The sequence below is a fragment of the Meles meles genome, chromosome 21 (genome assembly GCF_922984935.1).
Source record: "Meles meles chromosome 21, mMelMel3.1 paternal haplotype, whole genome shotgun sequence".
NCBI lineage: Eukaryota > Metazoa > Chordata > Mammalia > Carnivora > Mustelidae > Meles > Meles meles.
In genome coordinates, this window is record NC_060086.1 from 6045776 (window position 1) to 6069444 (window position 23669).

Sequence of the window (23669 nt, forward strand, 5' to 3'; positions counted from 1 at the left end):
GCGCTTCCCCCAGACCAGCTGCTCGGGTCAGATGAGACACACAGCCCAGGGCGCCTCTCGCTGGTGCTTGGCTGGATGAGGACAGCCCAGGGCCCCTCTCGCTGGTGCTTGGCTGGATGAGGACAGCCGTCCCGTGGTGATGCAGCGCGTCCCACCCTCCGCCAGAGAGCGGCCTGAGTCCCGGGACTTCCAGTTCGTTCTTGCAAGGGCACTGGCAGAGAGCGTCGCCCGTCACGAGGGGTCTGGGTCCTCTCTGACCCCCGGCAACAGCCCTGCTGGGGGCCTCTGCCAAGCAGTCCAAGGGGTTCTGAGGCCAGGTTCCAGGGTCGAGCTTCAGATGAAGGACTTGGCCAGAGTCACCATGTGGTCCACACCGCACGCCACATCCACAGGCTCCCCAGGCATGGTCACCTGCAAAACGAGACCCAGCACAGCATGAGGGGACATGGTTCGGAAACCTCCCATCCTGGGCCTGAGCCCGGCTCTGCCTCTTGGTGACCTGACCCATCCGAGCCCAGCAGGGCAGTTCCGACGACCGTGCAGTCACCCCGGCGTCGGCTACTCGGCCCTGTGGTCAACACTTGTTCCCAAGCCAGGGGCTGGTGACCTCTCCTGGGGGTCGCCCCACGGCTCCTGGAGGTCAAGAAGCCCCAGCTCCCGCAGCCGGGGTCACTCTGGGAAGGAGGGCCCCGGCCGGCATCTGCGGCTGCGTGCACCGTCAGCCTCAGCCCCGGGCCGGCTGTTTCCTGCACGACGTGCACCCTCAACGAGGAGCGCCTCCCGTGTCGCGGGGGGGGCCACCCTGCAGCAGCGCCCACCTATGCGGACGGCATGGCCATCTATCATTATCGTTATTTTCAGTAGGTAAGACCCTCTCCTGGGCACATTATGAAATGACATTCAGTGAAAAAGAATTAAAAAGATATGAAATCCCTTTTTTTTTTTCTGATTTTATTTTTAAGTCGTCTCTACACCCGCTGTGGGGCTCGAACTCACAGCCCCGAGATCAAGAGTCACACGTTCCGCCCACGGAGCTGGCCGGGCGCCCCGCTATTAAGTACCTTCTAACCCCACCCTGTCGGCTTCTGTCCCGTTATTCCCACCTTCCCTCTGAACCGCAAGCCCCTTCCCGCTGGCTTACGCCGCCCCCGCAGAGGCTCCTGACTCAAGCACAGCACGAGCCCAACACGCTGATTGTCAGGAACAGCTTGCAGGTTCGTGCTCCCGCCCTGCTGAGTGCTCTCACCCTCGCAGGACACTGAGGCTGCCGTGGTGTCCGCGCAGATCTGAATTCGGCAGCCTGACAGCCGGGATGGGGATCTGTCGCAGCCCATAGAGTTTACTGAGCACAAGACTGGGGAATGGCCTCGGCCAGAGGGCCTGGCCTGACCACCCCGGGGCAGCAGCAGGGACCCGAGCCCCGTGCCTGCACGCGAGGACACAACTCCATTAAGGGCTCCAGGCCACCAGGCAGGCGTCGCCTGCTCCTCTCTCCCTAAAGAAAGGCGTTTAGTGGCGCCTACACCAGAAATCACTAAACAAATCAGCAGCAGCGCCCCAGTCCGCGGGTTCATCACCGAGGCGTGGAGGCGCGGAACGTGTCCCAGTCTGGCCTTGCGAGGGAGACGTGCCACCTACGTGATGACAGGCCCAGGTGACCTCCTAGCCACCTCCCCGGGCATCACCGACCCTTCCCGGGGGGACCGCCACCCTCGGCACACCCGCCCCCACACTGCTGCCCTCAGCACCCCCGTCCTCGGCCCCGGGCACTCTGGCCACGAGACCCCCAGCAGAGGAGCCCCCTGGCCCCGACTGGCTGGCCTCTGCGCCCCCTCGGCCCCCACGGTCCCCACTCTCCTGGGCGCGAGGGCTCCCGGTCTCTGACGATCTCTGAGCAGAGTCCAGGACGACACTGCCCTCGGCCACAGGTGCGCTGCGTCCCCCTCCCGTGAAACGAAATGCGGTGTGTCTTCTAAACCCATCTGCACTAGCCGCATTCTGGCAAAGGGAAACCCAGTTCCCAAACCCGCACCACACCCGGCCTGAAGGGCTCTTAACAGGCTCTCGCAAGTCTGAGCACCTCCGAGCAGGACCGTCCCTCTTCACCACGAGGTCTCAGGCGCCCCCGGGAGAAAGGCGGGGGTGGGGGGGCTGGGAAGGAGCCCTGAATGGGCGGCGCTGGCTGCTCCCCGACCTGGCTGCACTCCTTCACCGCCCCTGACACGTCCACCCCCCCAAGACCTCCCGCCTGGAGCCCGGGGCCATGTGGGGCGAGGCCTGGCAGCCGGAGGGGTGGCCAGCCTGCACGCGCCCCAAGCCCACCCGCTCCGATCCGAGGGTACACGGTGAGGGGCGGCAGGGTCTGCATGCAGAGCCTCCGGTTCCTGCTGTGGGGCTGCGAGTCAGGGCAGCCCCTTGGATTCCTGACATCAGTGACCACAGGGGCCAGACAGGGGCGGGGATCGGGGCCCTCACAGGCTGTCCTGGGGAGGGAACGAAAGCAAGGCGCCCTCAGACAGGCAGAGATAGTGTGGGCGCTTCTGGGTGGGTGACAGGGCAGGGGAAGGCCACTCCAGCTCTTGCCCTGGTGGTCTGGTCCCACAGTGCCACAGGGTAGGCTGGAGGGGGCCCCACAGACACTTGGGGGCATTCCCTGTCTCTTCCCCCGCCAGCTCCGGGCCCTCCCACAGCCTGGAACTCAGGCCCCACGGGGAAGGGTCAAAGTCAGACACACCAGGGTCTGACCGTGGGCCCTGCCTCTTATTGGATGAGTGGCCTTGAAGAGCTCCCTGGCCCGTTCTGAGTGTCAATGTGCGGCTCGACAACCTCCAGGAAAGCTTCTGGAAAGAGCTTGGAGTCGGGGATGGGGGCGTGGGTGTCCCTCCCTGAGCCTGCAAAAGGTCAGGGCAGCCCGGGCTCTGTGAGTCTGTGAGTCTGCGAGTCTGCGCATAACCAGGGCGCATAACCAGGGCATACGACAGGGCGACAGGGCTTTCCTCTTCTCTCTCCCCTTTTTGGATACTTTTAAAGTGACAGGACGGTTCCCCACCGAAGATTAGTAAGAAAATACAAATTTTTTAAAAATAAAAATCACAGGGCGCCTGGGTGGCTCAGTCGGTTAAGCGTCTGCCCTCGGCTCAGGTCGTGATCCCAGCGTCCTGGGATCGAGCCCCAAGTCGGGCTCCTCGCTCAGTGGGGAGCCTGCCTCTCCCTGTCCCCCTCCACCCACCACGCCTGTGCTCGCTCTCGTTCTCTCTATCAAATAAATAAAATCTTTAAAAATAAATAAAATAAAAATTAAAAATCACGTGTCATTTAAAAAAAAACAAAAAACAGGAAGAGAACATGCTGGAAGTAAGATCCCACTACCCAGCGCGAGACGAATCTGATCTTTAAGGACTCCAACCCCGCTGACCCCACACCCAGTTCCTGCCGCCGCCGTTGCCCAGAGCCCAGGCTGGCAGCTCCGGGCCTGCAGAGCACGGCGAGAGCCAGGCCCGCAGCACCGCGCCGGGAGGCGCTCGCCTTGGCCGCCCCCCACCCACCCGCAGGCAGGGCTCTGCCAAAGTGCCAGGGGGAGGACAGTGGTCTGACAGGAAAGTAACTGTCAGGGGGACGGCCTGGAGTGTCCCTGACAGCAGGGGTGCAGGGAGCGACATTCCCAGAGGCCACCTGGGGAGCGAGGAGTCCGTCGAAGGGGGCTCTGGCCTGAACAGCAAGTGCCCTTGGCACCTGGGCGCTTCCCGCCCCACAGCGGGCACCACCCCCCGGCCACTTCAACAGGACCGTGTGATCAGATTCCAACTCTTAATGTCTGGCTGACCTTCACTGTAATCTGGGGGGAAGGCAGGCAGGAGGGAGCCCCCCACACCCGGCCCAGTGGTAACGTCCAAACCCCAGCCACTCGGCCTCTCCCAAGCTTCCCCTCGGCGACAAGTGAGGATCTGTCACGAAAGCGAGTGGGACCTCCGCGTCACGGGCATTCGTGTCATCTGCCCTGCCCTCCCCCTCCGTCCACCAAGCGACGGTCCATTCTTCACCCGCAAGGGGATCCCAGGCTCGCGGACGAGCGAGAAGGCCCCGGCCAGCCTGCGCCCCACTCTGGTGTATAACCATTCTTTCTAGCAAACAGAACCCCCCCATTCTGACCTGGTTTCTGAGAGACGGCACCTCTAGTCTTTATAAACGGGGCAAGGGGGGGCGCCTGGGTGGCTCAGTGGGTTAAAGCCTCTGCCTTCGGCTCAGGTCATGATCCCAGGGTCCTGGGATCGAGCCCCACATCAGGCTCTCTGCTCAGCAGGGAGCCTGCTTCCTCCTCTCTCTCTGCCTGCCTCTCTGCCTACTTGTGATCTCTGTCTGTCAGATAAATAAATAAAATCTTAAAGAATAAATAAATAAATAAATAAAGGGGGCCGGGCCTGCCGAGGTCACTGGGAACCAGGACAGCCTGCAGCCAAGGGAAACAGCCCCCCAGAGACCAAGGTGCCTGGAAACGTCTTGCAGAGACGTTTCTTGTCCAAGATTTTGGACAAATCTTGATTTTTTAAGTTATACACCGCTTCCGCCTTTTCACCTGAGGTTTCAAAAAAAAATGCTCTGCACTATTTCAAAACACATTATTAAAACCAGCCTTCAAAGAGCCTTGAGCACGCACACACGCACGCGTGCACGCACATCTCAACGCAGAGACTGGAAGGAAACTTAAGAATCAGTACCAGCGGCCTCTGGGACAAGAGATGGGAGACTTGTTTTTTATAATACCTCTGGTACCACGTGGGTACATACGTTCTGTTTGCAAAAATATAAACTGCTTTTCTTCCCTAGGAGAGCTTAGTAAACAACACTGAGATAAGCTACAATTTAGAAAAGAACTTTTTTCCCCTTTAATTTTTCAATAAGGCTTTTTTGTATAATTGCATCCTCCCCCTAAGGAAAGCTTTTATTTTTTTACTTTGGTGGCTGTGGTAAGGCCCTATGAATATTAAACATCCTTTCTTTCCAATTCGCTGTAAAACATTCCTCCGCACAGGCTGTAAACAGCTCCCGGCACAGCGACTTCGACGTTTCCAATCTCTCCCTCTCGGGGAGCCCAGGGCGCCCGGCCTGCATGTGGCCTGCTCCCCGCGGAGGCACTGGCGTGCCTCTGTTTCCCCGCTCCACCCGCCCACAGACAGCCTCCGACGAGGGACTGGAACCCTCGGCCCGCCTGCTCCCCTCTCTGGCAGGCTGCTCACCCAGCAGGCCGCAGGACAGAGCTGAGGGCAGTGAGCCCAAGCAGCTAGGCGCCCTCCCTGGCTCCTCACCATGACGGGGCCTCCCCTGGAGCCGCGGGGCAGGAGAGGACAGCCGGGACCTGAGAGTGGGTGCCGTGGCCAGCCGCACACTGGGGGAGCCCCGTGCCCTGGGCGCGCCCTCAAGCCCACCGGGCGCAGCCTTACCCTCCACGGGAAATACTGGTCTTCCAGCCGGCCGATGCCCAGGCAGCCACGGATGTTCTTGCCCCACACAAACAGCTCTCCTCTGTCTGCAAAGAAAGGAAAACGGTGCGCAGTTGGGGCTAGACCAAGAGCAAGTCTCCAGGAGGAGGGTCATGAGAACAGGCTTTCTAGAACCAGGGACCAAGAGGGCCCGAAGTCAAATTTCAATATCCACCCGGCCTTGATGCTCTCCTTTGAATGGACGCGCGCTGCGCCCGTCACAAGGGGGACGGGCGCACATGCGGAGCTCTGAGGCCAGCAGCTCCGCACGGCCCGCTCTGCTCCCCCCTTCCGCACACCCCCTCCTCAAAGCCTGGCAGCCGACCCCCGTCGAGCCCGAGTCACACCCCGACAGAGTGAGAAGCAGGACGATCAGTCATTCCTGATCTGGTTTCCGTATCTCGGGACCATGTGGTCAAGAGATACGCAGTGACCAGTGCCTCTTCGGGCCGGGCCTTCGTCCGTGTGCCAGGAGCTGGGACAGGGCCGCGACTGAACTCGCACGGTCCCAGCCCATAGGGCTGCGGCGACTCGAAGAGTAAGACCTAGACGAGGGAGCAGACCTCACCGTAAAAACGGATGTTCACCAATTGTATAAAGTGTCGTGAAGGAGAAGGACTGCCCGGCAGACTGAAGGCAGAGACTGGAAATGCCCACCTGCAGGACGGACCCCCAGCCCTGGCAGGGCACCGCCTGCAGCCCTGCCTTTGCCACAGATTTCCGTCCACGCCAGCTGGGGACGCTCCTTGGCACAGAGACCCCATTCCTGGCAAAAGGCTGCGGTCTCAGGGAATAGAAGAAAAACCACGGAAAAGCCAGGACTACAATAATCCAGGCTGATTAAAAAAGAAACCCCTTTGTTCCCACCTGTCGGAGCCCTCTGATCTCACTGTGCTCCTTGGTCCTCCCCCCTCAGATCCGAGCGTTTCGACAGAACAATTCAGTCTGGCCCCCGCTCCGGAACGAGAGCAGACCCGGGGGTAAACCACCACCGCCAGCCAACCCCCAGCTGGCCGGATGCAAGTGCTGGGCCCACAGACGGGGCCGAGCTCCAGCTCTGACGCTGCCCCGACTGAGGGGCAGCACCCGGCACGTGGAGGCGGCCACTGGGCCCTGGGGAAAATCAGCGGGACCCACAGTGGCCGCACGGCCTGACAGCAGGCAGGAACAGTCCACCCCAGTCGAACACGTGCGGACTTCCAAGCATGCGACTCTGCACGCAGTGTAAGCCCGGAAACGCCCTGGAAAATACACCTTTGTTACCCCCAGAATTCGGCCCTGTGGCTTCTTACGGGCTCAGGCAAAACGGCTCCGAAAACCTGCCATGACTCAGGGCGACCCAAACTCACCGTCCCAGCCCGGACGTTCCCAAAGAAAACAATTACTTCCCATGAAATGTGATTTTCCAATCACGAATCTACTAGGAAACCACAACAGGAAATGAGCGTAGTTCAGCCTGACCGTTCCCGTCCGCGACAGAGGCAAACCGATCCGGCAGCGCTCGCGGACGCCGCGTAACAGACGCGGCGACACACCAGCCAGAGGGCCGCCGAGCCACGGGATCCTTGATGGCTCTGTAGTCTGGCAACACTCGGTGAAAACCTGCGTCTCGGCCTTGCCTTTGATCCCGCAGGAGGACTCGGGCAGCCTGGCCCCCGTGAGACCGCAGGGCAGGCTCCCAGACCCACCTCCTGCCGCCCCCGTCGCCTCCTGGTCACCCACTGTAGATTCACCGGCCCGCGGCTGGCTTCCGCCGGCACCCCGACACGCTCGACCCTCTCCCACCGCCAACAGGCGTCCTGACGAGGAAACTCGCTTCACCATTGGCCTGACCACAGATCCAAAGAACTCTGGGATGAACAGGATGACCAGGAGACGCACATCATACGACCTCAAGGCCAAGCACCTCGTGGCTTAGCCGCCCTCCTGAAGGTCCGTAAGCTCGGCCAGCCCCCAGGGCCGCACGGGCCGGGCCACTCACTGGTCAGGGCGGCAAAGTGGCTGAGGCCACATCGGATGAGAGAAACGTGGACACCCGGGTTGAACTCCGTCAGGCCGAAGAGACTGGGCGGGATCACCTCGGGAAGGGCGCTTTCCACAAGGTTCGGTCCTTTCCCAAGAATTCCGTAGCCCCAGACGAAAACATGTCCTTCTCCTGCATCAGAGCAAACACCACGGTCAGTCGGGCGAACGAGCACAGCCTGCCCTCCCTGGAAATTCAGATCATGCCACCAAAATCCCCTTTGCCCCCCCCCCCTCCTTGCTTGGCAGGAACACACGGACAGAGATCTAAAATCACGTTTCTCTCTTTCCAAGTCCCGCTTGTGGCAGACGTCTAGCCAGCGAACCCTGCTCAGGACACGAGCTTCCCACATCTGGAGCTAACCGGGACGGGCCCGGGGCGCCGGCCACCCAGCTGCCCCGTGAGCACAGGGCAGGTTCAGGATGGTTTTCCCCACCCAGAGGTTCTGCATTTCACACCGACGGCAGGAGGAAGCCGAGAACACAACCATCCTGTGGCCACATTCCTAAAAGTCTCAGAAGTCAGTATCTTGGTCATAGAAGGTTTACCGCTTCTCAGCGGGGCCTGACGTTTAATCTCATGGGCACAGGCCTTGGGATCCACACTTGATGGCTCTCCTCTCTGCCTACTGTCTTCGGGCACAGCCTCCCTGGGGAAGGCAGGGCTGAGTCTCTGGCTCAGGGGGAGGGACAGGGAGAAGGAGACCCCAGAGGTCGGCTATCATTACGGAGGTTAGAAGGACTCAGTCCTGTTGCTGTTTGTCTGTATCTGAATTATGGCTCTTATCCTCTGTCAAGAAGATCACCCTCACCATCCATGAAACTGAGCCCATGGGGCACCTGGGTGGCTCAGTGGGTTAAGCCTCTGCCTTCAGCTCAGGTCATGATCTCAGGGTCCTGGGATCGAGCCCTGCATCGGACTCTCTGCTCAGCGGGGAGCCTGCTTCCCCCTCTCTCTCTGCCTGCCTCTCTGCCTACTTGTGATCTCTGTCAAATAAATAAATAAAAATCTTTAAAAAAAATATTGAAAAAAAAAAAAGAAAGAAAGACACTGAGCCCAGGCTAACCAGACCTCCCACGGCCACGCTCCCTTCCCTCCCTCGGGGTGAGGGCCACAGCCGCGACTCCAGTGGACCCTGAACCATCCCCCCACCCAACCCACCTCCAGCTTCCCAACAAGCCGGCGCGGGAGGGTCTCACCGTTTAACACGGCACAGCCTGTGCCGCCGCAGGCAGCCTGCTTCACCTTCCCCACTCCCGAGAAGGGCAGGCACCGGGGGACGTTCACCTGAATCAAAACCAGAGCCATGCTGTTAGGAAGACACACCAGTGAGAACCAGCAGCGCTCTGTCTCGTGTATAAAGCAGGTAAGTCCCAGGTCGTTGACTCAACCTCCAAGGCCTTCCTGAACGTCCAAGATGCACTAAAGACCTAACCAGGTGCCAGGGATTCGACAGGAAGGAAGCGACTTGGTCCCTCTCCCCGAGCGGAGGCTGGTGGAAAAGGTAAGAGGCCGGCCACAATGAACCCCAAGTTAATTTGCACTGAATGTCATGAAGGAGAGTGAGTGTCAAGGAACCTGATCTAATTCGCGGGGAGCGACCGAGAAGGCTTCGTTTTATCCTGGGGCCCAGAGGACGAGTAGGGGTGAGCAGGCAAGGGGAGAGAGGCCACCCAGAACAGAGCTGGCAGGCACACAGGGAAGGGGGTGAGCAGGGCACCTTCAGGGAGTCTGACCAAGGTCAGAGAGGCTGAAGCAGGGGCATGGGCGGGATGCGGAGACCACATCGGCTGGAGGTCGTGGGCCATGGTTAGGAACTGGTCTTTCTCCTGAGCACACAGGGGAGCCAGCAGGGGTACTGAGAAGAGGGGCGGGATTTCCAGAGGCAACAGGAGGGGACCTGGGACACAGCAGGGGACCAGGGTGTGGGGGATCCACAGTTCACTGCGCCCAGAGATGGCCGAGGGGAATGTCTTCGGGGATGCCCCGAAGAGCGATGTGGGAGGAGAGCGAGAAGCCCACACGGGGCGTCTGCAGGTGGAGGCCACAGGGGTCAGGGAGGCAGGCAGGGCCAATGGAGAAGGGGAGGCTGGAGCCATGGGGAAGCCGGCCGGACGGAGGAGGGGTCCTGAGAAGGCGGGAGGAGACAGGACCCAGATGTAGAGAGAAAACTGGCGTCACCAGGGAGGGAGATGCTGTCCGCGTGCTAGAAGGGAGCGGCCTGGGCTGGAGGGTGGAGAACTCAGAGAGGGAAACTGAGGACAGGCACATCGGATAGCACGTTTTCCCTATGAATCAGGGGCCAGATCTGCTGAGAACAAGAGACACGAGGGTCAGGGGTTTGGGTGCTCTGGTACGACCAAGAACACCCCAGCACGGAGACGCCAGAGACGCCCCACGGCTGTCCGAGACAGGGTGAGGCTCAGGCCACGGTCAAGAGTCCCAGCTGTGGTGGCTGCTCCCAAGAAGGTCCCCGTGACCCCCCTTCCTGCTAGTCACATCCACGCGGCCCCCCGCCCTGGTGTGGGGCCGGACCTCGTGACCGGCTTCTAAGGAGCAGAGCGCCAGTGAAAGCCAGGGGAGGTCACCGCCAAGATTAAATGACAAAACGCTGGCTTCCCTCTCGCGGGCACTCTCGTGCTCCCTTGTTAGCCTGCTCGGATGAAGCCAGCCGCCACGGTGGGAGCTGCCGCACGGAGAAGCCTACGTGGCCAGGAACCAGGGACGGCTGGGCCAACAGCTAGTAGCTAGCTCACCACCAGCGAGGAACCAGGGCTCCAGTCCAACGGTCCACGAGGACCTGCGTCCTGCCAACAACCGCCGGGGTGGTCCTGGAAGCAGAGCCGTCCCCCGCCGAGTCCGAGGAGGACTGCAGCCTTCGAGGGACGAGGGCCAGAGGACCCGGCGAAGGCCCCTGGATTCTGGACCCACAGAAACTGTGAGACTATCAGTGTGTGCTGGGTGACAGCACGAAGTGTCGGGGTGCGGTCACCTGTCATGCCGTGGTAACAGTGCCACCAGCCTGGGTCCGTCCCCCACGGGAAGCCCTTGGGAGACACTGTTCTCGGGACGTGGGAGCAGGAAGAGCAACAATTTTCCTGAACGTGTTATTGGTTTCTCTTATAGAAACAATGAATCATTTGAATGGGCGTGTTTTCTTCTCCACTTTGGCTACTAGGAAGCTCAGAACCGTATCTCCAACGGCTTCTAGCCCCTGGGAAGGACCGCAGGGAAGGCTTCTCCTCATCTTGTTCTCTGGCTTTAGTTTTCCTCTGGGCTGATCTCTTTACTCATACATATTTAAGGGGAACCTGGAGGCGTAGTCGGTTAAACGGCCGACTCTCGATTTCGGCTCAGGCCATGATCTCAGGGGGCCAGGATCAAGCCCCATGTCAGGCTCCATGGATGGCTGGGAATCTGCTTCAGATTCTCTCTCTCCTTCTCCCCCTGCCCCTTCCACTTCTGCTCTAAAATGAATACATAACTCTTTAAAAAAATACATATTTAAAACCTTCTGCATGTGGTCAGAAGTTTGATGGTATTAAGGAATAAAGCATATTTTTAAATAGTCTTTACGTTTTAGAGATACATACGGAAACTTTAACGGATAGAATATGATGTCTGGGATTTACTGCAAAATAATCCAGGGCAGGGGCACCCGTGTGGCTCCGTCAGCTGCATATCTGAGTCCTGGTTTCAGGTCAGGCCATGAGCTCAGGGTCATGAGATTGAGGCCCGTGTCAGGCTCCACAATCAGCCGGGAGTTTGCTTGACATTCCTCTCTCCCTCTCTCTCCCTCTGCCCCTCCCCGCCCCATGCGCACGCTCTCTCCCTCTCAAAACAAAACAAATCCAGGGCAGAGAAGCAGATGGCAACAAAAACTGGCCATTGGGGATACAGGATTTTTTTTCTGTTGGGGGGTAGGAAAGTAAAGAAAACGTTCTGGAATTAGACGGCTGCACGACTTGTGACTACACTGAAAACCACCCAATTCTACACTTGAGAAAGGTGAATTACATCTTGGGATTTGGGGGGCTTCTTTTGGTTTGGGGCCATTAGTTGAGAACTGCTGAATGCGGGGGAGAGAGAGGTTCTTCATGCAGTGGGGTTTTTTATTTTTATTTCCCTTTCCCCTTCATGTCTACAATCCTACTGTGTTGTTATGACTGTGGCGGTGACAGGAAGGCCGCAGGCAGTGGCTTCTGACGTCCTGTGCGTGTCCTACGGCCGGGGGGGGGGCAGGTGCACACCAGCGATCTAAGTGCTGTAGGTGGCACGTGCGTTACCCTGCCAACGGGAAGCACATGGCGCCACCATGGGAACTCACACCCCTTCGGGCTGGGGCAGGGCACACAGGCGCACCCATCAGCCCGCTCTGAACCAGAACTATCGCACCGGAGGCTTGATAACAAACGATGGCTTTGAACCCCAGCAGCCGTACAGGTGGTGGGGCCTAAACAGCACTTCCCACACTGCACTTTGCTGAAGAAGCTCTTTCCTTATTGATTGGAGAAAGAGAGAGAGAGCACGTGCACGCACACCGGCAGGGGAGGGGCAGATCTCCAGCAGACTCCTGGCAGGCCGCGGAGCCCAACGTGGGGCTCCATCCCACCGCCCCGAGACCATGACACGAGCAAGAGTCGGACACCCAACCAACCGAGCCGCCCGGGCGCCCCAGAAGAACGTCTTACAAACGCCCGTGACCCTCCGTGTTTGCCAAGCTCCCAAGCCCGGCTGTGCGCGGCCCCGTACCTGTGCGGCGTCGGTGACGGCGGCCAGTTGCAGGTACTCCGAGTTCCCCCATCCAAAGAGGTCGCCCTCGGCAGACACGGCCAGGCAGCAGTCACCGTAGGTGGCCACCTGCACGACGTTCACTCCGGCCAGGTCCCCGCCCAGCTTGGTGGGCACGCTGGTGATATCATAATGACCCAGACCTGCCGCAACAGCGAAGCGTTACTCCCTGTCAGGGACTCTTGGCACAGACGCTTCCACGGGCTTCCTACGTGCCGAGCACAATTTTAAATGCTTTACGAGCATCAGCTCGACAAGGCTAGCCTGTTCCTCTCCGTACTCTACAGCTTCCTTCTCCACGCTCTCTCAGGGGAGGAAGAAACAGAAGAGTGAGCGTTTATTTTTAAAACGCCGGAGACTTTCTAAGTCTGACTCAAGTTAGAAACGTTTACGAGACAGAACAGCACGGCACGATGAGGCCAGGGGACCCTGCAGGAACACACACACGGACCTCTGCAGCCAGCGATCTCTAATGCACTGCTGGGCTTACCAGAAAATGAAGGAACTCTCCCGGAGCCCATGCCACCCAGCTCCCCATGTCCCCCCACCAAAATAACAGTAAGCCGGAACTGGCCTATTGGTGTGGCAGACAGCGAACAGGAGAAAAGGCAGGGTGGCCAGAGGCCAGTGGGACAAATGGCACCACCCACACTGCGACGGAAGGGGAGCCCTGGCAGCAGGACCAAGGCAGAACGCACACCCCAGACTCCCACTTTAAACCAGGCTTCGCAACGGGATCCAGGGCAGCATCAGACTCACAGCACCCCTAGCGACAGACAAAAGCGAACCTGAGTCCTCTCTGAAGGAAAGCATCTCCATTTAGGCCCCTCCAGTTTCCACAAGGTCAATGCAATGAAATAGGAGCCCACGGTCAAAAGTTACTCAACCCATAAGGAAGGGTCGGCTTGTGCTAAGGCCCGGGGGCTGTAAGAGGAGGCCGGCTCCAGGAACCGACTGCAGGGGCCTGCAGAGCTGGACACCAGGCCCAGCAAGCAAGGGCAGGGAGGCCAGCTGTCACCTACGACGGCTCACTTCTGGAACGACACCGGGAAACTGTTAACCACGCTCATCTCCAGCGAGCGGGGCTTTCGCATCTCCCCTTGTTCCTCTCTGGGCTGTTGGGATTCATCTATCAACGATCTTATTTTTGTGAAAAGCTGATTTTTCAAAAATGACCCACAGCACGATTTTAAAAATAAAGAGAACCTTCAACTTTACAGATACCAAAAAAAACACACGTGAAAATACTGGCACAGGGATGAAATCGATACACTTAAACGGACAGTATTTGTTGCTGGAGAGCTTATGGCCACCGGGGTAACTTCTGTACATGGCTAAGGACAGTACAGGCTGGTACGATGTTTGGAAAGCAACCTAATAATATATTCTGAAAACGCAAAAATATTCTACTCTTCTGATCCACTCCTGGGAATCAATTCTACGGCAACGATCCCCAAAAAGAAAAAGTGTGTGTATACATGATAAATGTCATAATATCTTCAATGACCAATGTGGGGCTGTCCCCTGTCCCTCCCACCCAAAAAGTACCTCCTGACAACAGGGTAATGATGAACTAATGATTTGGCACGTAATGAGTCATTTATCTTACGGTAAATGAGCTTGATGCTGTATCGCACAAATTATTAAAAACTGTGAAAACTGTACCGACAAAATTTAAGAGAAAACAAGCACATAAAAATCACACCTATGCTATTATCACAATATAAAAGATGTACACGTATGAACAAGACCAGGAAGGAAATGCGAGACCGAGAGCAAAGGTGATCCCATGCGGTGCGGGTCTTAGGGAGGATTTATACAAGACTGAAATCTTAAATTTAAAGGCCCTCCCTCCAGACAAATATCAAAAAACAGGAGGATTAAATGAGCAACGTTAATAAAGCTTATCCCTCATTCCTCCTGCTTTTCATCACGTTCTCCTCAAAACAGTTAAAACCGCGCTCCCTTTAGGTGGCCTTTGTGAACCTGTTCCTCTCGAGGGGCATCTAGAATCCTCCACCCAACCCTTTATGGGATGGTTGCCATGGGCGCTGAAGGCGAGGGGAAGGAGGCGGGGCAGACTGGCTAGGGTTTTGAGAGAGGGAGGAGTCTAAGGAAGGCAGGTGCTTGCCCACAAGAGTCCCAGAGCCCCCACTCCCTAGTGCCCCATCCCCGGGGGGGGAAGGGCACCCTACCTGTTTGCCCGTCGGCGCCCCAGCCACAAGAGTAGACTTCTCCTTTGTCCGTCAGGAACAGGCTATGGTCCTGGCCACAAGCCACCTGTCAGACGAACAGAGGGGAGGCTGATGAGAAATCCTTGGGAGCCCAGCGTCCCGGTAGACGGACCCAAAGCTCACCACATACGCTCCCGACCAATGAGCCGGCTGGGCCCAGGCGGGCCACCCCACACGGCCTCCACACCTGATTCTTGCTCAGTGCCCTCCTCCATAAGCCTTTCTCTTGCCCATCCCCCTCGACCTCCCGACCGGCCCCCAGTCTTTGTCACTCCCCATCCACCCTCCTAAGCGGCCGCCCCCTCCTTCTGCCGTAACCCCTTTCCCACCAGCCAGCCCCGGCCTGTCCCCTTCTCCGTGATGCCTTCTCTCCCTCCCTTCCACCCCTGGAGCCTTAACAATTCTCCTTCTGCACTTCCAGGGCCCTTCCTGTAAGCGTCCTCTCATGTATTTAAGTTTGTATCGTGAGCACGGACCGTGTGCCAGGCTCTGCACCGGGGATGGAAATAAAACGGTGAGCAAGATACGGCCAGCCTGGGATGCACACAGAGCTGGCTTAGCCTGAGCCTCCCCCCTATGGTGTCAGCCCCCCCAAACTTTACTGAACTCTGTACCCCCGTAACCTGGTGGAAACCAATACCCTCCTGACCTACAGGAGGCAGGCAATCATTTTTACTAAACTAATTTATTAACTCAGATAATTGCCCTGACCCATTTGCCGTCACCACCACCCCCCCACCTTTCACCCCTGCAAAAATACCTCCGAGGGGCTGGAGGGCGGGCTCTCGGCATCGCTCTAGGGCAAGTCCTACCTGAACCACCTGTCCATCGAAGTCCTGCATTCTGTTGACTTTGTGACTTTCGCTGCAGCCACGAACCATTTAGGGAGAAGCAAGAGGTACGGTCATGGTAAGCACCATGTGGTTCTGCCCCTGCCCGTCACCCCTAACTGACGGCCCCCACATGCACACAGTTAACTGTTAGGGCAACTCTCAAGGTCAAATATAGGGCAGAGGTAGGCCGAGGCAAGAGAGTAAAACAGAACAACAACCCTTTGGTGATTTTTTATTTTTAAATACGCTCCGTGCCCAATGTGGGGCTCCAACTCACAACTCCAAGATGAAGAGTCACGTGCTCTACAGACTGAGCCAACCAGGTGCCCCATTTTGGTGATTTTTTTTTTAAGATTTTATTTATTTGTCAGAGACAGAGAAAGACAGACAGAGTACACAAGCAGAGGGAGTGGGAGAGGGAGAAGCAGGCTCCCTGCTGGGCAAGAAGCCCCATGCAGGGCTCGATCCCAGAACCCTGGGATCATGACCTGAGCCAAAGGCAGACGCTTGACCGACTGAGCCACCCAGGTGCCCCCCCACTTTGGTGATCTTAATATGCTGCCCGAAATGAGACTCGTACTCAGACCCAACAGCATAGTGTGAGGAAGGAGAAGGGAATTTTTTTAAAGGCCAAAATCAGTAAGGGTCTAGCTCAACGGGCTGAGCATGTGACTCTCGATCTGTGAGTTTGAACCCTACGTTGGGTGTAGAGATTACTTAAAAATAAAGTCTTTAAAAAAAAAAAAGACTGAAATAAATGGAAGAGAGGGGAATTTTTAACGTTAATCAATTTGGTAAAAATAAAACACTAATTCAGAACAAGTCTGACGCACCACAGTCAACGCTCGACCGCCCTCCCTTCTACCCAGGCACCACACGGAGCTCAGCCCTCAGCGGAACAACCCCTCCACGGCTTTCCAGTGACTTCTCACCTCCCCTCTCAAGCAGGGGGAAGCCTGCCACTTCCTGCTCTGTGGGTCCATCACTTACTAACCACACGGGAAATATTAAATGCTTAACACGATCTGGGGAAGTCCTTTGGGGAACTCACCTGTAAATTTCATTTTCGACCACGTTTCTTCCACATTGCCCGTAAGAATTGTTTCCCATGCTGAAGACTGCAGAAAACACCACCAGTGAAATCCGCTCTGCGGGCTCGTGGGATCCCGGATGTCAGGACTGCAAGGGGGTCTCAGAAGTGGTCTTACTCCAACCACTCAGGCTAAGTGCCTGGTTTCCTTCTCGGACACCCCCAGCCTTTGCAGGCGCAGCTGCAGGCCAGCTGGGGCCGGGCCCTGCAGCAACAGCCTGGGCCACCTGGCCGAGCCCCTCTGCCTTCCCCTGCAGGCTCTTATTACAAATTCCGTGTTCTGAGACGAGCTCCTCCCGAGGAAGGCCCCGCCACCCCCACCCCGGGACGTCACTAGAGGTTGCCCTCCATGCCAGAGCTGCTCTGGAGGGAGTTCCTGATCACCACGTCTGCCTTTTCCCACGAGGCACGCTTAGCCGGAAAATGAAACTGGGAACATCTAGGCAAGATGGCCTTTCCCTGGAAAACACTCGCTGTCCGAGAGAGAATCTGTGCTCTCTGGACTCTGAAAGGAAGCCCCCCGCTGAAGGAAGTGCCGGCCAACAGGCTCCTTTCAGTACAACAGAAAACACTGTCTGCGGGCGTGGCCCAGCCCGGTGACTTCCTGGCAAAGCGAGCGGGCAGCCTCGCAAAGGCGGCCCGGTGTGCGCCGTCACGTTTACGAATACGTGAGGTTCTCTAAGAATCACAGAGAGCAGAGAACACGGAAGAGCCGGCAGGACCCCCCAGAGGTGATCTTGAGCCCCCCTACCGGTCTGCTCGGGACATGCCAGCGGCCTCCCTAGTGACACGTGGTTCCATCAGACCACCCGGTTTTGACCCAAGGGCAGGAAAGTGGCTCGCCCGCTCCTCCAAGAACCCGAGAGGCCAACTCACCTCCTTCGCGGTCTGTCAGGATGAGAGAATGGGCTCTGCCGCAGGACACCTGCAGCACCCGTGTCTCCTGAGGTCTGTCCAGAGGCAGTGGGACCGGCGAGGGTTCCAGTACATACTCATGCCCCCTGGCTGAAAGAAGGATGAGCAGGCTCACGGCGAGCCATACTGACCGAGAGGGACAGCATTCCCGGCAACAGACCTCATGCTGTCCCACCCCCACGCCGCCCCACGGTCAGAGAGGACAGGGACTCGTCAAGCCACCTGAGCTAGGGGCAGACCTAAGACTCGAACCCCAGGGCCCAGGCCCGGACCCACAGCACTGGTTGCCTCCAGTCAGTCCCGCCATCTGCCTCGAAGGAGAGCAAAGGCAAAGACCCACTACCATTTCCCAGTGAAGCGAAGGGCAGCATATACTTTACAAGGCCGCTCATATGAAAAAGTGGGAAAAAGAATACACAGGAGCCTTTGCTTGGAGGCATTACAGCTCTCCAGGAGAAACTGGAAACTGTTAACACAGGTTGTCTTCCGGGAGAAAAACTATAGGGCTGGGAGGACAGAGGCAGAAGGCAGCCTTTTCTCCAAAATATTCTAGTGTACCTGTAGGGTTCTCAAGTACACAAATATGCTCTCTAGTCAAAAAAGAAAATTGTAGGGGCGCCTGGCCCTATGCCTGGTAGAGCATAAGACTGGTCATCTCAGGGTCGTGAGTTCAAGCCTCACATTGAGCGTAGAGATTACTTCAACAATAAAATAAAACCCTTAAAATTAAATTTTTCTTAATTCATTGATTCATTAATTATCGTGAGTTCTACACCCAACGTGGGGCTCGAAGTCATGACCCCGAGATCCTGGAGCTGCACACTCCACTAATGGAGCCACCCAGACGCCCCTTAAAATTTTAACTTTTCAATAAGCGAGTAAGAGGGAAAGCTCTTTAGAAGTCACTCTACAGAAGAACCTTATACTTTTGTTTGTTTTAAGATTTTATTTATTTATTTGACAAACAGAGATAGTAAGCAGGCAGAGAGGCAGGCAGAGAAAGTGGGGGAAGCAGGCTCCCCGCTGAGCAGAGAGCCCGATGCGGGGCTCGATCCCAGGACCCTGAGACCATGACCTGAGCTGAAGGCAGAGGCTTAAACCCACTGAGCCACCCAGGCACCCTGGAGAGAGCTTCCTATCAGCATGGAGTAACTGCTTTACGACACTGAGACATTGTGATTCTAGGCAACATCGAAGAAACCAGACCATGTTGTTGATGTATACATCCCCGGTTGCTACCTGCACAGACCCCTAAGGGCCCAGGAAGCCTTCAATGTATCATTTAAGGGGAATCTGGCTGTAAATCCAGCTATCAGGAAATTCAGAGGGTCACATTAGATGGAACCACAGCGAACTCCAGACTGGAGAATTCTATAGGAAAAACAATGTGATTTCTTTTTTTTTTTTCGTTTTTAAATATTTTAAAGTAACCTCTACACCCACTGTAGGGCTCAAACCCACAGCCTGGAGATCAAGAGTCACACTCTTCACCAACTGGACCAGCCAGGCGTCCCTATTCTTTTTTTTTTTTCTTCCTTAAGAAAGGAAGCCTTGGGTGCCTGGGTGGCTCAGTGGGTTGAGCCTCTGCCTTCAGTTCAGGTCATCATCTCACGGTCCTGGGATTGAGCCCCACAACAGTCTCTCTGCTCAGCAGGGAGCCTGCTTCCTCCTCTCCCTCTCTCTGCCTGCCTCTCTGCCTGTCAAATAAACAAACAAAATCTTTAAAAAAAAAAAAAAAAAGAAAGGAAGTCTTTATTTCTTTGTTTCACACAAATACAGTTGGCTGAGCAGGTTGCCAACATAATTTCTTCAGTAAACAAACTTCAAGAAGAAAAGATTAAAATAGACTTAAAAGACTTTTAAAAGTCTTATCGACCGGGGTGCTTGGCTGGCTCAGTCCGTAGAGCATGTGACTCTTGATCTCAGGGTCTTGAGTTTAAGCCCCAGGTTGGGTGGGGAACCTACTTTAAAAAAAAAATAAAAATAAAAATCTTACCAACTGATTGCGATGTCTGGACCTTATCTGGATACTGATTCAAACAAATTAAAAAAAAAATGTATAAATCAGGCACAATAAGAGGAACACCTTTATTTATCATCAAAGCCTCTTTTGCCTAAAGGTTCAGTGTTATTACCAAAGAGGTTCACAAACAATCCAGTCCAGACGGTTCCAGATAACATTTGTGTAAGATTCCTTCTGTTCTGTTCTGCCAGTCTGGTTTGTGTCATATTCTTGAAAACAAAAGGGCGAGCTCCCTCAGACCAATCCCAGCACAGAGTAGCCAAGGTGAGCACACTCACTTTTATCTTTGCGGCTCTGGTGAAATCCAAGCTGGGAATCTTTGTTGAGCCCCATACCCCAGACCTTCGTCACATCCTTGGTTTTAGAGGATAACAGTGTGAATCCATAGCCACAGGCAGCAGAGGAAATCTGCAAGAGAGTTCCCATAAAGCATGAGCTGATTTGTGACATCGAGTTTTCTCTGCAATAAATGACAGGTTGTTTGCCCAACGAACACAGAGCACGGGGGCGCCTGGGGGGCTCAGTCGGTTAAGCGTCTGCCTTCAGCTCAAGTCATCATCCCAGGGTCCTGGGACTGAGTCACAATTTGGGCTCCCTGATCCTCCCTCTGCCTGTTTCTCCCTCTGCCTGCCACTCCCCCTACCTGTGCTAACAAATAAATAAAGTTTTTAAATAAAATAAAGAAAGAATAAAACCATGTTTAAAGAACTAAAGGAATGCCTGGCTGACTCAGTCCATCTGTAGAGCAAGCAACTCTTGATCTCAGGGTCGTGAGTTCAAATGACACTTGGGGGTAGAGATTACTCAAAAAGATTAATTAAATAATAACTCTAAAACCGTATTACCGGCCTTAAAATGTAAATCCATATCACAATAACCCCACAAGGAAGAGAGGAGGAAATGGAGCTTTGTTGGAACAAAGTTGCTATAGTTTTTTGTTTGTTTGTTTCAGAATTAGGTCACTATCAACCTAACATAGGCTGTAATAATATTGTATTGTAACATTGTAATATTGATATTATAATCCCAAGAAAAACCTCCTGAAATATACAGCAAAACACCCAACAAAGGAACTTAATCCACTGAGCCACCCAGGCGCCCCCCCCCCAACAAAGGAATTTTAAAAGTACAGTATTTAACACAAAAGAAGGCGGCAAAGGATGAACAGAGAAACAAAAGACCTACAGAAACAAACAGCAAGATGGCAGATGTGATCCAACCCTATCAGTAATGACATTAAAAGGACATGGATTGAGTGACATCAGTGAAAATGGCAAAGCGAGGAGAACACTGGCAAATGTCAGAATCCTTTTTTTCAGAACCTTGGAAATTAACCAAAGACTTCAAGGATCTGGGGAATGTTTACTCAAGAAAAGCAGCGGAGCCTCCGTAAGAACAGCAAGCTTTGTGGTTAGAGAATATGAATTTCTTTAGTTTCGGCAAAATGCTTTGCAGCATTTCAACTTGACCTATTCCCATTCCCCTCTGCGAAGCTCTGCGGTAGCTCTGAAAAGGAACAGGTCACAGCTACACGGCAGGCGGGCAGTCTGGCAGCCACTGGAAGAGGAAGAAAAGGGTTTGGAGGAACTTCGAAGCTCCATTCCCAGAGCATTCTCCTCTGTCCGGTGGCTCCCTGGAGACCCCATGCGCTAGGCTCTCTTCCTGTGACCTGACCCAGGTTTCGCCCAGTGCAAACAGCCTCCTCCCCAGGGCTATTTGTTGAAAACAATCAGCAGCTAATGTTTGAACACTGCAGCTGCCTGAGGTGGTGGAGAACAGCTGGAGCAAATAACAGGTCAACCGAGAAGTCACTAACTAACTTGACCCGACATTCAGTCCCCCCGACCACGGCAGAATGCTCATCTCTTTCCAGCACACGTGGAACACTGTCCAGCGCAGGCCACAGGCTAGCCTATAAAACGGAGTCTCAATGCACTTAAAAGGGCTGAAATTAGAGAAAGTACATTCTGTGACCACAAGGAATGTAACTGTGACTCCGATGATGACAAACCCCTGCTCCGGGGGGTGACGTGCGAATGACGTCAGGCCGGCACAGCAGGGGCACGTTTCGGCCACTCGGTAAACGTGAGAGGCGCCCGAACGCCCACCCCCACCCACCCCGGCCTGCAGCCCGCTGAGGGTCCTCCTCCCCGCCGCTGGACCACCCAGCGTCCCAGCTTCCCGCTGAGAGCCTCGGGGAGCAGCGGCGGAGGCCAGAGGGCGCTACGAAGGGAGAGAGCCGCGGCCCGCACCTTCTGGTCCAGCTCCAGGCGGTAGGGCACGGGCTGGATCCTGCGGGGCGGCCGCAAGCCGGCGCGATGCTTGGGCCCAGCGCTGGGCAGCACGAAGGTGGGCACGCCCAGCGCCCCCGAGAAGCTGAAGCCCCACACGAAGATGCGGTCGGCACGGGCTGTCCGCTCGCCCACGTACTGGAACACCGGGGCGTCCGCCTCGCGCGAGCTCGGCGAGCGCCCGGCCGCCGTCCGGTGCCCTCGCCCCGCCCGCAGCCCCGGTCCCGGTCCGCTCAGCAGCCGCCCCAGCCGAGCCCCGGCCGCCAGTGCCGCCAGCGACATTCTCCGCTCCACGCCTCAGCGCCTCCTGGGCGCCGCCATCTTGGGTGACCTCTGAACCCACGCTCTGGCGGAAGAGCCCCAGGGCTCGTCGACTATTGGCTGAAGGCAAAGGCGCCGAGGGCCGCCAGTGGCTGGGGGAAGGCGGGGGCGGGGCGGGGCCTGGGAGCCGCGGGCTGCGTGGGCGGGGCGCGGGGCGCGGGGCGGGGCCTGGGAGCCGAGGGCTGAGTGGGCGGGGCGCTGCGCTCCAGCGCGCACCTGTCTCGCAGCTTCGCAGCCCGCCCCGCGCCTGCCTTCCGCACCCCGCGCTCCTTGCGGACGGTCTTCCCGGCAGAGGTAAAACGTAGTGGTGGCCCGCTCTGCGCGGCTCCCATGTGGCGCTCTCCCCCGTCCCTGTTTACCCTCCTCGAGACTCCCCGTCCGCTTCCAGGCCGCTCAGTCGCGCTGCAGCCCCAGCGCGCTGGAGGGCGGCTCTGCAGGTGCACCTGCCGCCCCCGGCCCTGCAGGGAAGCCCGCTGCCTTCCGCAGCCTACGTCGCCCCCCAGCCGCGCGCTGCCCGGGAGTAAGGTGGCTTTCCTCGTAATTTCCGAATCCCGGGGCCGGTCCGGGGCTGCCTGCTTAGCACACGGAGCCTCGCGTGTCCTTGCCGCCGCCCTCCTCCCTGCAGGTGTCCAGCCGGCTGCTGGCGTCTTCTGACATCTGGCACCTGCTCCCGAGGAGGCAGGAACTGACGGGGGGTTGCGGGGCTCTGCGGACCTGGGTCTAGTCCTGGCTGTGCTACTCGCTTGACACGTGGCTTTGGCAAGTTGTTTCCCTTCTCTGGAGAGCACCCCTAAAGTGAGGAGGGTAAGGGGGGGAAAAAGTGGAACGAATTTTTTTAAATAAATGAGATGTGAGATGTTCGCGCTTTATGACCTGTAGGATCTTCTGTGGTCCATGACGACCGATGACGGACGCTCCGAATATTAGTCCCAAAGGCTGAGGACAGACGACTCTGAAACTAGGCATCCTACAGGATGGTCGGGTTCCAGAACGGCAGAGCCAGGTGGCGGGACGTGATAGAAGAGGTAGCGAGGGCACCGTGGCCGCCCTAGTCCCTGGCACCATTCGTCTGTGGCTTGGCTACCTGACCACCATATCCCGAGGAATGAGGTATAAGTTCCTCCTTGACGTGTATAACCAGAAAAAGATCTGACCCTGTTCTCAGACCAGAATCCAGCAACTGTAGGGGAGGCAGAATCCACTTGAGGGACCCTGTGGAGCCAGCACAATAGAGGCAATAGCTAATCCCTTCCCAGAGGAATTTGTGGGCATTTACCAGAGTTCCTATACACTAGAGAAATGAGAATAAGCAGATCTCCCCAGAGCTTCACAGAGGGTCTGAGATGGCAGTGACCCCAGGGGACCCAAAACACTGGCAAGGACCGCAGTTAGACCGAGCTTACAGAGCCTGCACAGGCATGGCTGTCTGTAGGTCAGTGTGTCCCTGCACCAGCCCCTTGAAATGCCCCAGGTTCCTGAGTCCACATCTGGGACACACAGACATCCTTAGCAGCTCATATGGGTTTCCTCATCCTGTCCTGACTCAGCCACTATTAAATCAGAAGACATACTGCATTCCGGGTGGAATCGCAGACCTGAGTGGTATCCTCAGAAACACAGAGGATGACAAAGAGAGAGAGAAGAAGAAAAAACCGCAGAGGATCCTGGTTC

General features: G+C 56.5%; 1 protein-coding gene across 1 annotated transcript; it reads right to left on the reverse strand.

The window, feature by feature from the left end:
* Positions 1–80: 80 nt before the first annotated feature.
* Positions 81–21998, reverse strand: RCC1L (RCC1 like). Its single transcript, XM_045992596.1, has 11 exons — positions 21639–21998; positions 19665–19794; positions 17325–17453; positions 16410–16476; positions 15338–15389; positions 14487–14571; positions 12253–12434; positions 8700–8787; positions 7459–7632; positions 5439–5524; positions 81–411 (listed from the first exon to the last, which is right to left on the reverse strand). The coding sequence occupies exons 1-11, from the start codon at positions 21957–21959 to the stop codon at positions 334–336; spliced, it is 1392 nt and encodes a 463-aa protein (XP_045848552.1). The 5' UTR covers positions 21960–21998; the 3' UTR covers positions 81–333.
* Between the last annotated feature and the right edge of the window lie 1671 nt (positions 21999–23669).

Excerpts from the sequence above, each read along its gene's own strand:
- RCC1L (XM_045992596.1), bottom strand. The coding sequence starts at position 21,959 with ATGTCGCTGGCGGCACTGGCGGCCGGGGCTCGGCTGGGGCGGCTGCTG. Across the intron at positions 17,454-19,664 it reads CCAGAGCCGCAAAGATAAAA|CCAGGGGGCATGAGTATGTA; the intron begins GTGAGTGTGCTC and ends TCCTTCTTTCAG. Across the intron at positions 412-5,438 it reads ACCAGTATTTCCCGTGGAGG|GTGACCATGCCTGGGGAGCC; the intron begins GTAAGGCTGCGC and ends CTCGTTTTGCAG.